Raw genomic sequence first — 16,520 nt, 5'->3', positions numbered from 1 at the left:
ATCTCTGAAACTACTCATTTTCTCATTTCAAAACAAAGCCTTGGTGAGTAATGGTTTAATAAGTTTTGAAATGGGTTCACGAGAAAGTGGAAATAAGTAAAGGGAAGTTTGAATGGTGTAGAACCATTTGATATCCCACTGGATCCAATCAACAAACCTAACAGAAACATTACATTAAGTTACGTAAGAAAGAAGAGAATACATGTGTTTGTATTATTAGGTGTTTGTTTCACTTGCTTTATGTTTTTTTTAATGTTAAATTGCCTATTTTTGTTATCACAGAAGAGACAAAGTGCCTAAAGAGAATAACTGTGTCTTTATTTCAGAGTTTAGTCTTTCAAAAACTCTTCTTTCAACTCAGAGATAGCATCAAGATTTGGTGCTTGTAAAAAGTGTAGTGTGAATGTGTATTATTTATATTTGTTCTAACACTCTTTTTAACAATAAAAAGGTATGTATGGGCTTTTGTTAATCTCTTGGTTTAACTTAGTTTTCAATTGATTAACAATAAAAATACTTAAACTAATAATATAGCAGATAAAAAAATATTAATGTTTAATTCTAAAACTTGCACAAAAATATAAACGGGTCGGTGCAAGTTGAACTTGTTTTTATTTAAAATGTTATAAGTATATTGATGATAATTTGGAATATAGTACCAAACTCCTTTATTTGATTCACTTGATGTAGATAGCTCAAAAACTCATACATCCTGCGTCTCTACCATGAAAAAAATTTATTATAATTAAGATCGTAGCATGAGAATCAAATTTTGATAGAATGTTTTCATAAATTATTAGATGTTTTTTACATACATGATTTATATTTGTAATTCTATAGGAAAAGTGACTTTAAATTATATATGAGATTACGTAAATAATTATTATTGGTTTCAATTCTTTTTTTATATTTTAATATTCACTCTACTTTTTTTAGTTCTTTAACGTTTAATCGAGAATAAATTTATAAAAGATTTTTAGACGATTAAGTAAGTACTATGGATAAAAAAAGTGTATTATAAAATTGATAAAAGCGTACATTACTCCATTGTAGATGGTTTATTTATAGCATTTAATAATGAGTCAACTAATTGATGGACTATATGTGATATATATGTATAAAATCAGTGTTAGTTGATTTCTTGGAGTGTGACCCTGATTTATAGGGAGTTAAGTTTGGAGGATATCTTCAATGAATCAGCATTTCTCAGAGTGTTACCCAGATTTGATGGGGTGTGATCCTTATTTATAGGATGTTTACTTATTTGTCATTTAGTATAGTTGTGCTCTTAATGTAGGTAACGGATCAGTACGATAGTTATATAGGTACCTATAAATTTGAGATCCATAAAAATTTATAGTTATTTTAATTTTACCAGCACACACAAAACAACACTACATTGCTTTATCATTTCAATTATATTTGTACCTACATTACCCCTTGGTGAAGATAATTGACTGGATATTTCTCAAGTCATGTGATCAACATGACTCTCAAAGACTCAATGAATGTCCCTTTACATAGTATGATTAATATGATTATAATATGAAATGTTATCCTAATTCCGAGACTAATCCAATAATTTACCCTAATCTAAATTCAATATTGGAGGTTCACTATTGTACTGGTCGGTGTCGAATGAGCCACGTCACTCGACTTTGGTGTCAAACGAGCCACATCACTCGGCTTTGGTGTTGAACGAGCCACGTAATTCGGTTTCAATAACCGACCGATTGAAAGTATATTTAAAGTGCAGTTGTAATAAATAACAATTAAGGCAGTTGTAGAAACTCCTTACGAATCAAGGTCACATCCCATCAAATCTAGGTAATGTCCCGAGAAATCGGGGTAACTTCCTAGAAATCAGCTAACACTGATACATGTTAGATTTCGACCCATCAGACATATGACCCATAACTGAATGTTATAAATACGCTATTTACAGTGGAGTAAGGTACTTTTTTTATCAGTTTCACTATACACTCTTAACACAAAGTACTTATTTGATTGTCAGAGTACCTTTTGCAGACTAACTCCCGACCAAATACTGAAGAATTAAAAAAAATGAGTCTTGAAGATTTAAGGAATAGAAGAACAAGAATGCGACCTAGCGACAGACAACACAATAATTATTACAACTAATCTCATATACTACTTACACACATTTTATTTATACAAATACAACTATAATGTACACCAACCAAAACAAAACAAAAATGAAATCTCAAACAACATCATTAGTTACTTATAAGGACGAGAAGAACACTTTCTACACACAAGAACAATATATTTTAAAGTGGTTTAAGTTAATGGTAAAAGATTGTGTAAATCAGAATGTAATGTCCTTCATTGTTGAATTTTGCATTACTTTTTGTTTGTTTATTGTGAAAATGTGGGGAGGAGAAGATTGGAGGGAGTGGGCTACACGTGTCTTCCAGTAGAAAGAAGAAGATGCATAAGTTAAATAATATAAGAGACAAGTAGTTGTGCTCCATACACATAACCACCAAATCATTTCTTCATGTAATCTCTTTTTTTCTCCTGATTAATATTTTTCTTTTTAAATCCAAAATGAACTCATCGCAATGTTATTTTTTTAAATGAACTCATTTATTATAGCAGTTGGGAATTCGATTTTCTGAAAAGCAGAATTTTTAACTGGTTTTTTCATCCCAAAGTAGAAAATTCATTAGAATTCAAACGACAATGATTTTCTATTCTTTAACTGATTTTCAATATTAACTATTTGGAATATTAAAAATGTTAAGATTAATTTTTTTCAATATTAACTGATTTTTTTACCCTAATTTCGTAATATCGGAAATTTATTGGAATTCGATCGGTGGTGATTTTCTATTTTCATTCAGAAAAAGGAAAAGAATAAAAAATAAAAATACAAGAAAATAAAATTTATATCTGAGAATAAAAATTTAAAATAAATAATTTAAAATATTAATATTAGTTTTTTATTGATTTAAGAGAAAGAATAAAAAAAAATTGAAGAGTGAACAAATTTTAATTTTATAATCCACTACAAGAAAGTTATTAAACAACAAATAATTTAAAAATAAAAAATAATTAATTATTATATTAACTAAGTTAAATATTATCTTATAAACTAAAAAATTATTAATATTTAACTTAATTAATATAATAATTAATTATTTATTGTTTTTAAAATTAATTGTTATTTAATAATAATTTTAGTGTATAATTTGGAATTAATTTTTTTATTTTAGTTTTTTGAAAATAAAATATATAATTTTAATTTTTGACTTTTGCATTAAAAAATAATATAATGGTTTAAATTAAGTAAATGTTATTTTGGGTGGTGTAAAATAAGTTAAATAAATTTTTATGAAATATGTTAAATATTTATAGAGAAGAAGCACAACATGTTTAATTTGTTCTCAAAACTAAATATGTTAAGTGATAATATTATTGGAAATAGCATATAAATTTGATATAAACGAAAAATATGTGGAAAGACACACATTACAATTTAATTAAGTGGAATTTGAAAGATATTAATATTTTCGCACATTAATTATAGATGTTAGAATCTTAATTAGAATGTGTCAAGTTCTTTTCCTCGTACACACTTTGAACAAGGAGTTCAACGTACATATTTTAATATCACATGTCTAAACGACCGTGTTCTAATTTTTACCATCTTCTAACCTTCTTTTTATGTTATTTTTCCCATCATGTCCACAAAGGATGGCTTAAACTCAACCCAACTTTCATTCTCAGTTCTAACTACAACACATTAAAAAAAGTTACCTGATTTTAATGTAAGAATAAATTATTATTTTTAATTTAAAGACAGTTTGATCCAATTTGTTTTAATTAAATTAAATGAATTAATTTTTAGTTTATTACTTATTGTGCTAGTACTGTTTAAAATGTTTTTAACATATGGACTTATTTTTATTTTATTTATTTATGAATATATTATTATATCTATCGACTATAGTTTGTTGTATTAAATGGGTTATGTTACAATGTCGAAAGAAAAGAAAATCATTACAAATTTTAAAAAAATAAATCTTGCAAACATTCACAAAATATAATTTCACTCATCTCGGCTGAACTGAAATAACCTTTAAAAACATTAAGACTCTGTCTGGATCGAGGAGAAGATTTGTGAGGAGGGAAGAGAGTGAATTTGTGAGGATTAGAGAGGATGTGTGAGGATATGTGAGGTTGTTTGGATTGATGCATGATAAAGTGGATTTGAGAGAATGATTTATTGTAAGTTTACAAATTTATCCTTGTTATTAAATTTTTTTCAATAATGAATTATGATTTTTTTTTGGGTTTGAATTAATTAAATGTTTTTAATATGTAATATCCATAATTATTTATATTTTTTAATAAAAAAAATAAAAAATATAATAGAAAATATTTTTGTGTTAAATTGAAATAAATTTATTAAATACATTAAAATAAATTTATTAAATACATTAAAATTTATGAAAATAATATTCATTATTATATTCGTTTGTTACTATATATATTTGTTGATATTATAATTTTATTTTTTTATTTTCATTATTTATAATTATATATTGTTATTAATGGTATAATTAAATATTTTTTAAATTATAAATAATAAATAAATTTATATAATATTTAATTTTGTATATTGTAATAAAATACATGCACAAAGATATTTTGGTAAAATACAATAATTCTACATAATCCTCACGAATCTCTTCATTTTGTGAAGAATAAAAAAAATACATCCACACTCTCCGTCATCCACTCTCCCACCCTCAAAACCCTTAAAACAAACACAAAAAAATATCCTCTTCCTAAAAAATAGTTTAAACCTACATTGTAGGATAAGTCATTTCAATAATATAAATAATAAGAAAATAATTTCTAACAGAGACAAAATAATCCCAACTTACATCGATAAAAAATAATCTAATGTTGATAAAAAATCTTGACTAATATTAGAAAATAATTTTATCAATTTTAAAAATATTAATTAATATTGGTTAAAAAAACTGGTCCCACCTACATTTTAATTAACATTAGGTGAAAACAATTTCAACTAATAACAATTAAGAATAATACTTTATGTAAAAAAATATATGTTACAAAACTATTATCACATCCTACTAATATATTGTGTTTGTTTTTATGTATGTGGTGAAATTGATGTGAAATTATGAATAATCTTCTTATATTTTTTTTCAATATTAGAGAAGTGTAATGAAGTTAACAACCACACGTATCATCATCAATTCACAATCCACTTTCATAGAGAATTTTTACTTTTCTTCAATCAATCCACACCACGCCATCATCAACATTGTCTTCTTTGGATTCGTTAGTAAAATTATCAAATTGTTTCTGAATTTGAAAATCACAACAATATTTACTCTCTTCATATAGGAGTACAAATATCTTTTAAGTACAAATATTTTAGTGAGGGATTGTGACTTTACTTGCTTTAAAATAAAAAATTATACTCAAAATTTTAAAAAAATTAAAATGGATGACTCGTTGCAATAGACATTTCTTTCGGACATTCTATCAAATGCTTATATCAAACTGTCAAGTCTAAGATATTCATACTAGACTCTTTGTATACATTCTTCTTCATTACACTTGATATTATTGAGGGGATTTCTTTAGTTGAGTTTTGACAAACGAGTCATGTCTACTTCATGTAATCACTAGGTCGTTTAGTCCGACCGTCTACTATGACTAAAAATACAAGATCATGAGTAAAAATAATTAAGGTACAAATAAATCAAATTAGTTGAATTTTATTTAAAACATCAAATTTATTCATAAATTTAGTCTATGCCTAAAGCTTTTAAGTGAGTAAAATTATGATCATCACATCTCAACTATGTTAGCACTTCATACATTAACAATCATATATTCCCTGATGATAATTTTATTAAGGAATAAAAAATTTAAAATAAGCAAGGATATAAAGAAGGATGAAGGACCAAACCAAAACTTAAGTAATCATAATACCATTTTTCTAAAACATCACCTTATAACTTGAACAAATCACAAATACTTTTTAGGGAGATTTAATTCTCTTCGAAAAAAATATCACATCTACGTAAAGTATATGAGTATGCATAATTTACCTTTAATCGTCATAGGAGTAATTTTACCATTGTGAACCATTTTTAAAATACCTCTTCTCAATTTTTCTTTTGCAAAACAAAAAAGAAAAGGAAAAAGATGATCACCTTGTTTAAGTCCTTTTGCAAGGAAAAGAAATCCAAATATGCTATCATTCACACTAGTAGAGAAGTATGAATCCAACAAAAAAAAAATATTATTGAACCCTAACCCTACAAAACTTTAAATAAGATATTCTCAGTGAAGAGTTTCAAAAGCTTTTCTTGTATCACTTTGAAAACCACATTAAAAATTGTGTCATGCATATTAATCAAATTAAGAACGCGGACGGAGATAACGATGACAGAAACGATAAAACCATAACCAGTTTAAGAAATTTTATAGTAGTAGGAACCAAATGAAAAAATGCATATCCAAAACTTAAATTATAGGTTTAATCTAAAAATTAATATTACAAATTGTGATAAATTAAGAAAACCTAAAACCTCAATTCAAATTAGAATAACGAAAGAGTCTTTATTTTGAAGAGTGTGATACTTTTTTATTATATTAGTTATCGCACGTTTGAAAGATACTAGTTCTCTTTTTTAGACTTGTGACTTAGTAGTTTAGTACCTTTTAATCAAATTTCTGAAACTAAGGACAATTAAAAAAAAAAAAGCACGTTAACTTTTTTACACTCCCAATTTATTTTAATGTATTTCTTTCACGTCAAAAATTCTCTTTTTTTCCTGAATATAAACTGCTCTATACGTACCCACTAAATTGGAGTTATTACGTTGAAAATGACTTAATCTCTATTTTATTCTCATTTGAAAAATGATACTTATCTTTCTTAATATCTCTGCTATCAAACGTTTAAGTTGAATTACTTACCTATCTATAATTTTAAATTTGTGAGTTGATATATTTATAAACCATCTAAATTTAACCACGTTTAAAACACAATATATTTACCATGTTTTTGGGTTGTTTTTACATGGAAATGGATTGAAAAGCTAAGTGAGTTGATAATAGAGATAAGAAAAACACATTTCCCTAATTCCATTGTTCATATTATAATCAATGATTTGTTGTGTAACTCATTAATCTCAGAAAGATCCAAGTTGCAAGAGGAATGGGTCGTCGTCACTCGAGACCTTTGAGAAAAAAAAAAAGGAAAATGTAGAAACAAAGAAAAGAAGAAAGTGTCAAATGCCGTGAGAGAATGCATTCCTAGTTTAACCGAGTATTATCTATTTTCCCAAACATGGTCTTTCTCATTTTCTCCACACGCTCTTCTTCTCCAAAACCTTCATATATAGCCCCAAACCCCGATATCCAAGGCAGTGTTACACTTATCCCAGGACAAGCATGAAAATTCCTTTTTTTACTTGTTTTTCTTCAGCCACCAAAGAACACAAGAATAACGGTACACACCACAACTAACACACCACTTAATTTGAACACTTTGGTTTTTGTTAATTATCTCTGATATCTTTTCTTCCATTGCAGACAACCCAGAGGGAGAGATCAACGATGGGAGCTTCCGTTTGTTCACTTACAACCAATTGAAATTGGCCACGCGTAATTTCCATTCCTCGGAGAAGGTTGGAGAAGGTGGCTTTGGCTCTGTCTATAAGGTTAGTTATACATTCTTTGTTCTCATTCTTTTAATGACTTTGTTTTTAACTTAATTGGGGCATTGAGATGCAATGCGATTTCATGCTGTAACGAGAATTAACCAAGGGGTTATGTTCTGAGGGACTGATTTGGGTGTTGACTTGTAAAGGGGAGGCTTCTGGATGGTTCTTTTGTGGCGGTGAAGGTGCTTTCGGTTGAGGTGGAATCCATGCGAGGAGAGAGGGAATTTGTGGCGGAATTGGCTACACTTGCAAACATCAAGCACCAAAATCTTGTAAGCTTGAAAGGGTGTTGTGTGGAAGGTTTCCATAGATATTTGGTCTATGATTATATGGAGAACAATAGCCTTTACAAAGCTTTTTTAGGTAATTAGTTTTTGGATGATTAATTTCTGTTATGTGTTTCTTTTTGAATTTCCTATTTAGTGGTTGCAATTGGAGGCAGAAGTTAATGATTCTGATTTTTGTGGCTTTTGATTGAAAGGTTCGGAGGAGAGAAGAATGAGATTCAGTTGGCAAACAAGGAAGGAAGTATCCATAGGGGTTGCTCGGGGACTTGACTTTCTCCACGAAGATCTTAAGCCTCATATCGTACACAGAGACATCAAAGCCAAAAATATTCTTCTTGATCGGAATTTCACTCCAAAGGTTTCAGATTTCGGTTTGGCAAAATTGCTAAGAGACGAAGCTTCTTACATCAGCACTCGGGTTGCAGGGACACTGTAAGTTGGACATTAAGAAGAAAAAGGAACTACCTTGGTTCATTAATTTGAATCCTTTTTATTCCATGACTAAAGGGGTTTTTGTTTTAATAAATCAACAGGGGTTATCTAGCTCCAGAATATGCCAATTCTGGACAGGTTTCACGAAAATCAGATGTTTACAGCTTTGGAGTGCTGCTTCTGCAAATTGTGAGTGGCCTAGCAGTGGTGGATGCCTATCAAGACTTTGAACGTTTCATAGTGGAGAAGGTATGAAATGAAACTGAAGTCAAACTCATAATTGCTTGCAGCTTTCAAGCTTAGTAGATTCAGCCATACTTGGTGGAATAGAATTAAAGTAGCTTTTTTGTTTGTTATGATTAGTCAAATGGAAGAAGTGTATGTATGTGTGTTTGAACTTTGAAGTTGAACATGTTTGCAATTGCAGGTGTGGATAGCGTATCAATCTAACGATTTATTAAAACTGGTGGATCCCATGTTGAACAAAAATTTTCCGGATGAAGAAGCCATAAAGTTCCTCAAGGTGGGGCTACTATGTGTGCAAGAAACCGTGAAACTTCGGCCACGAATGTCAGAGGTTGTGGAGAAATTAACCAACAACGTTGATATGAAAGATGTTCACATTTCGAAACCAGGGTTCGTTGCTGATCTCGGGAAGATCAGAATCAAAAAACAAAACTCTTCCCACGAAAGAAGTTCAGCTGGAGCAACCTTCACAAGCTCCATTTGGAGTTCATTCAATCTTGCTCGTTAGTTAGATTATTGAGCATGCGTAAGGGTAGGATCAGAACTAATTGGTCACTCTGAAGAGCATCACAAGGATTGATCCAGTGTTCATAGTTTTTCTTTCTTCTTTGGATGCATTTGCATAGCTTGATTTGTTTTATCTTTTAGTTTTTATTTTGTTGAATGCTTCCCCACAGAATTCTTTTCTGACTAAGCTGGTCTCATAGGGCGTGCTCACTGCCTTGGGCTAGTACGAGTGTCGATCCTCAACAATTTTTTCATCAACTTTTGGCTGATGTTAATTAATTTATTATGTAACGATGAAAAAGAGTTATAAGAGAAAATCAGAGTCAAATCTTCTTATCATTCAAATTCAACTTCTCAATAATAGATTATTTATCAAGCGAAGGTTGTATTTATTTGTATTATTTTATTTTATTTCCAATTAACACAGAATTTTCAACAAGAAATAAAATTGTAAAAAAAACTATTAAAAAATAAAATTGTCAAATTGATTAATAATTTTTTATTAATTATTGAAAAATGAAAATCAATAGGAAATGTGATTACATCATAAGGTAACAAGAAGAAAAATTGTTGAGCAGTCATTAAGATAACTATAATTATGGAAGTTGACTTTATAATAGTCTAACAATAAAATTATCCGTTCCGTAAGGCAATCAATTACATGCATAAGAGACAAATCACTGTTGACAACATAACAAATAGATTCCACGTCAATCATACTGAGAGGAACGCAAAATAGTTTTATATTATTATTTGATAATTGTCGATCGAATGATAATGTAAAAAAATTACGTTAATAATACATGCATGGTCATTGAATTAAAAAAATTATAATGCAAATTAAATGTATATTTTAAGTTTACGTAGTTTTACTTCCTTTGAAGTACTTTACTTATTTGTAAATATAATTATTGATCTAAAACATCAATTCTACACTTAAAATTTTGTAGGAATCAAAATTCTGCATTCAAAAAATTATAAGAAACAAAAGTGAGTTTAGCCTAAATAATATCTAATAGTGAAACAAATAAGTTTAGTACAAAAAAAATATATTAATGAAATAATTATAATAAAAATATTTCCCCCAACTTTTTGTCTATGCCGTGCTTTATTAAGCATTTCTTCAAAAAGGAGCCGCCAATGTTTTTACGATCACAATGTTTTTGCAGTCATTTTCATCTTCTTTATTGATTTTTCTAGTTTAGTATATCATATATTCTCTTTGTTTTTTACAATAATAGTTTAAGATCTTTTATTGAATACAAAATTTATTGATTTTTTATTTATAATATAATTTTAAACAAGTTATCTATTATACTTTTTTAATTTTAATTTTAATGTATATTTATTTATCACTGTATTTCTTTTTATTAAAATTAATTTTCCTATCTTCATATTAACTAAATTAAGGATATAATTGGAAAAATTCTACTATTTAAAAAAATTTAAAAATAAAAAATATTAAAAATTGAGAATTTAAAAAGAACGAATAGATAATTAACTTTTAAATTCATTTTAAAGTTCAACTTCTGGTTTTGTCGTATTGGTGACATCTTTTGACTCGGAAATAGCATGATTTTCAAAATATACCGTTAATTAGAATAATTCAACTATAATTTTATTATAAATTAATAGTCCCATCGCATGTAATAATACATAATTCAAATGAAAATTTTATTTAAATTTTTTTATTTATTAGAGAGAAAATATTTTATTCTTTTAGAAGGTGTTTTTGAGTATGTAGCCCGAATTTTGTATTATTTGTCCATTCTTAATTATTGAGTAAATCAATTCTAAATTTGGTTTATTCTGATTTTTACTTTCATTTACTTTTTGTTCGTATGAGATTCTTTTTATCATATTTGTTATTACAAGACTAATTTTGGTGAGATGCAATATCTGCTTTTATAATCTCTTTTCTCTTTGATTAATTTTATTTCAAGAGTTAAGTTCATATACTATTACATATATAAAGAATTAATTATTGTTTTTAATACTTTCTGAACAATTTATTTCATTACTTTTAACAATTAGTTTGAAAGGCCTCGTTCAGTAGATTAAGTATACAATTTTTTTTATATAATTTAAAAATCATTTAATATTTCATTAATTAATTTTATTTTGACTTCAAAATAAAATAAAACAAATAATTGATTATAAAATTACATATATGTAAAGGTTCAATTTATATTTTTTTTACCAACATGTTAAATGGGTTAGACTAACATAATTTTATATTAAAAAAAATATTAACAGAATAATTTCATAAAAAACTATTCTTAGAATAACTTTATTTAACTGTATATATACTTTTAGATCAAAATATATGTTATTAAAATCTTAGTAAAAGTCAACAATGTCATTAGTTTGAACCATTTTAGCTTGCTAACAACCTAATGATTATTGCAAGAATGATGGATGGCGTGACAATTACATTTATATAATCCTTTTTGACAAATATATTATTTGAATTACCCAAACCTCAAATTCAACTTTGTAAAGTATGTATTGACTTTAAGATTGTTTTTTTTTTATTAAATATAAATTGATTTAGGATTCCAAGTGCATTGAATGCCCATTGAAATTAATAGTAAACAATTGTCAACTATCGCAACTTATTGAAAATATTACTATGCATCCCTTCTAACTGTGATTAAAAGTTAGAAGAGAATATTTTTTTTCTTTAGTGGATATTTGATGGAGGATATCTGACATTGAAAAGAATAGTGATAAATTTGAAGTTGTCAAAAATTAGCATGAAAAAATTTCAAACGGTATGACAGAGAAGTCGGATGAAGACGCGTAAAAGATGAAAGTTGTCGAAACGAGACAACGAAGGCCGTTGCCATTTTTGGAGGGGGTTGAGGTCAACCAAAATTCAAAAAATCCATCATTTACTATTATTTTTTATTTTTAAGTATTATTTAGGTATTTTTCATATATTTTAAGCTTTTAGTTCCCATACTTTCACTTGTTAGAAATTTCTGAATTTTTGCATGATGGTTCCTAGTATAAATTAGATGTTTATCAAACCATTATGATTATATTACATTCACAAATTTATTACTCATACATTACATAATGTTATGTGTTCTAACATGAAATTTTATTATTTCAGTGCTTATTCTGGATATAACATGTTGAGTGGGAGGGGAAGTGAAAATTCAAATAAACTTACTTTGATGCACCTTAAGGTAGCCATGTATGAATTATTAGAATGACATAAAAAAATTTCATATATTTATAAATTCTTTTGTAGAATGCTATATGTACTAATTTATTGTATGTATACTTTCATATTTAGATTATGATATTGCATGTATTATTGTTCTGAAAATTTGATATTTTATACAGAGTATATATATATATATATAGTAATAATAATAATAAAACATTTAAAAAAACATTTATAACGAAGTTTTCATTGGGGAACCGTATTTAAAAATACATTTTTTAAAACAATTCATTGTTTATTTGACAGAATAACGATAGTTTTTTACACGTGTCTTTAATGTGGTTTTATAACGACAACTCTAGAACCATTATTATAAACACAACTCTAGAACCATTGTTATAAACAACTGATTTACAACGACACCCAAAATAACGACGGTTCCGAACCGTCTTTATATAGTATTTTTAACCACCATTAAAACACTGTTTTGCACTAGTGCATGAAATAATGAACCTATGTGTTTTTGTTTGGGTTGGAAAAGTATCCTTCTTCTATTGAGTGTGATTGTCATCTATTATGAGGTCTTAGTCTTTAGTTAGGAGTGTCTCTAAAGGAACCTCCAACGTTCAATTTAGTTTTTGGTCTTGGATAGTTCAATGTAATTAATGTTTAATAAATGTGTACTTTGAGATGGGGTGGGGTCAACCTATTTATAGGGATGAGTTGGGTCTTCACACTCATGAACCTCTTTTAATAGGATTTTATCGGTTAATCTTTTGACAGCATGTATTAGCACAATTTTTCCTATAATTTATTTTACTATTGTGTTAATGAGCTTTATCCGTGTATAAGAAAATTTCAACCCCAAATAGTACACTTTATAAATTATAATTTTAAATTATGGAAAAACTAAAATACATATAAAAACATAGAAAACAATCAAAATTAACAATTATCAAATGATCTCCACCATACGACTTTTGCAAGTCAAAATGTTGAACTATTCTCAATTGAAATTTCATAAATATTTAGTAATTTTATAGAGGTTAATTAATTTAATTCGAAAACTCTATAAATTAGATTAATTTATATTGTATATATTATATAAACTCATTTTAATACTGTCAGAGAATATTGTATTCATTGAATAGAAATATAAGTAATACTTTTGACATTTTAAATTTTAAATTGAATACAAAAGTGAATATGTCATATTCATCCATCTCTTTTTATATTATTAAAATATTTTTATTTTATTTATAAATTTATTTTAAAATTTAATACTCATTAAAGGACAATGATAATATTTAAATTTCGAGTTTAAAAACTAGTATAATAAAATCAATACTCACCCAATGATTTGTAACTTTTATTAAATTCAGGTCTAGAAATACAACATAATAAACAGATTAACTCATAAATAATAATTTATATATCCAACAATATCCAAATAAATATTATTTATATCAATAAACTATTCCTCCAATTTTTATTTTTATTTTTTTAATATATATATATATATATAATTATTTTTTCTTAATATATACAGGTAATTTCACTTCATAATTTAAAATAAAAAAGAATCTAAATAAATATTGTAATCTACAAATTTATTTGTACATTATTTTCCTAAATAGACATTTTGAATATTTTATTCTTTCAATTGAATGCATATCAGAAAAAAAAGAATGTCCCTCAACCATTTAAAACCTAAAATTCATTTATTTATTTTATATTCAAACACCCAAACTTCTTCAAATTTCTATATTTTTGAATCTACTACCTTTTTATTTCTACACTATATTCCATATATATTTAAAATTACAATTAATTAAAATATTAGATCTTTTAATTATTTATTAAAATTTAAAATCTAATTTATATTATATATATTCAATTCCTATTTATAAAAAAATAAATAACATTGGAAAATAGATATAAAATAAACAACAACTATAACATACATATTTTTGCACAACCCAACATACTAGTTCAAACTCATAACATTTTCACTTTCTCTCGATTTTAAATGAATTATTTCTTAGATCGTCGTTGTACACAAATATAAGGTCAAACTTGTAACATTTAATGAAAAGAAAAATTCACAACATTTTGAAAGTTATATTCAACTACCCAACTTTACATTACATGTTAAATATGGAGTTTTTTAAACGACCAGTTAACTCATTTTTTTAATTATACCTCTAATTACATTATAACTATATAATTATATATATAAATTAAACTTTCATCATTATTGTAATTTTATTTTTAGTCTAAAAATGACAAGAGTAAGTGAGTCGTCGGATATATGCGAGAAGAACTTAGTTATCATGTAAAAAATAATCGTATTGATGATCGTAATACTTTATTTAATTTATTATTTTAAATTAAAATATTTACAAAATAAATAAATTTTAAAACAAAAAGATATTATATATTTATATAGAGAGAGGACACTATAGAATAAGTTTTGATGAGATGGAGATGAATTTGTTCTTGGTTTTATTTAATCTGAAATTTTAATTTAGTCAAGTTTGTTATTTTAATCCTTATATAATTAAGACTAGGTAAATCCAGCCAAAATTGGATTAACTTGATTTGTTAATATATTTTAACATTATAAGTGGAGAATTAGAGATATATACAGCTACAATTAAAATATTTTATAATATTTTTTTTAAAGATAAATAATAATATAAATATAATATCATGTTTGATAAAGTGTTATTTATTAAATAAATAAGTTCTATTATTAATATATATTTATTTAAAAATTATAATTTAAAAAAATTATCGTAGACCAAGTTAGCACTATTCAAAATATAATTTAAATCTGCGGATCTAATTTCTTTTGAGTTTAATGAACATTTTGCTATTTTATAAGAATAATTTTGGAAGTCTTAATAAGTTTTAGATATTGAACTTTATAAAAACATTTGTATTTAAATCAAGCTTTGTGAATCCACAGCGATTTTTGACAAAATATAGGGTTCACTGCTTGCTTCAGTCCAAATTCAACACTGCCAAATTTGACCAACGTGTTTTTCTCTTTCATTTTTTTTTTATAAATGAAGAATTTCTTTATTAATATATAAATAAATAAAAATACATCATAGAATATGAAATAAAGTATATTTATATCAGAGTTTAATTTAAACATGGATTTTATGCAAGTTGCTCAACCTTTTATTCAATCATTGAAACAATAAATATAAACCATACTATTCTCTCATTCTAAAGCTGAAAGTTTGAATAATTTTCTTATTAAAAATATTTTTGTCATAAACATATTTTTAATGAACATTTACAGAAAAAAATAAAAAAACATTATAAACTACTTTTTTTTGGTTTTTTTTTGTTCAAACCATAGTTAAAACTAATTTTTTTTAAGGCCTAAATACTATTAAAATAGATTTTGTAATCAACTCCTAACAATGAATTTAAAAAAGTCAATGGTTTACCAAGTGTATTATAGCTAGTGTACACTTTATTCCTCTCAAATGTTCTTTCTCCAATTGTACTTTGTATTTTTTTGTAATTATTTATACTAACTTTTGTTTGTCTTTTCTATATTTTCCCTCTCAAACACTTTTTCTAAGACAAAGTTATTAATCATACACCACCCTTCACGGCTTTTGCTTTTAATAATACGAATTTTAAATCGTACCCAAATAAGAAACACGTGACGGAAAAAAAGTAAGGATTACAAATAGTTATTATAAAAAATATAATCAGTTAATCATATATATAATATTAATTTAAAAAATAATATAATTTTCATGTAATATTTCAATTGACATATGTTTCTAATTTAGAAAAATTAATAGACGAAGAAAAATTTACTTGAAGCTATATTAATTTTCTAATATAGAAATGAAAAATTACATGAGATGTGTTAATATAAAATTATATAAATAAAATGTATATGGTCTAAGAATAGATTATGTTTGCCTTTTTAGTGTGATAATCTAGTATATTTTTCATTGTACTACTCATAAGAACTTCATATGAGGTTTTTTTTACTAGTTAACCTCAATGACAATCATTTTATTTATGGTGATAATAAATTAAATTCTCATACTTTTAATTAACAAAGAATAATAAATAAAAATAAATATTTAAGAAATA

The 16,520-nt window shown here is 25.9% G+C and overlaps 1 protein-coding gene across 1 annotated transcript; it reads left to right on the top strand.

The window, feature by feature from the left end:
• The first annotated feature begins 7,332 nt into the window (after positions 1 to 7,332).
• LOC137830263 (putative serine/threonine-protein kinase) lies at positions 7,333 to 9,559 on the top strand. The gene is given in 7 exon segments (XM_068637464.1): positions 7,333 to 7,460; positions 7,463 to 7,528; positions 7,612 to 7,739; positions 7,889 to 8,105; positions 8,224 to 8,461; positions 8,563 to 8,710; positions 8,889 to 9,559. Coding segments are annotated over 7 exon segments (1,218 nt in total). The 5' UTR covers positions 7,333 to 7,366; the 3' UTR covers positions 9,216 to 9,559.
• The last annotated feature ends 6,961 nt before the right edge of the window (positions 9,560 to 16,520 follow it).

Source organism: Phaseolus vulgaris, chromosome 7 (assembly GCF_000499845.2).
Source record: "Phaseolus vulgaris cultivar G19833 chromosome 7, P. vulgaris v2.0, whole genome shotgun sequence".
Lineage (NCBI taxonomy): Eukaryota > Viridiplantae > Streptophyta > Magnoliopsida > Fabales > Fabaceae > Phaseolus > Phaseolus vulgaris.
Note: the sequence above shows the minus strand (reverse complement) of the source record. Positions and strands in the feature narration are given on the sequence as shown.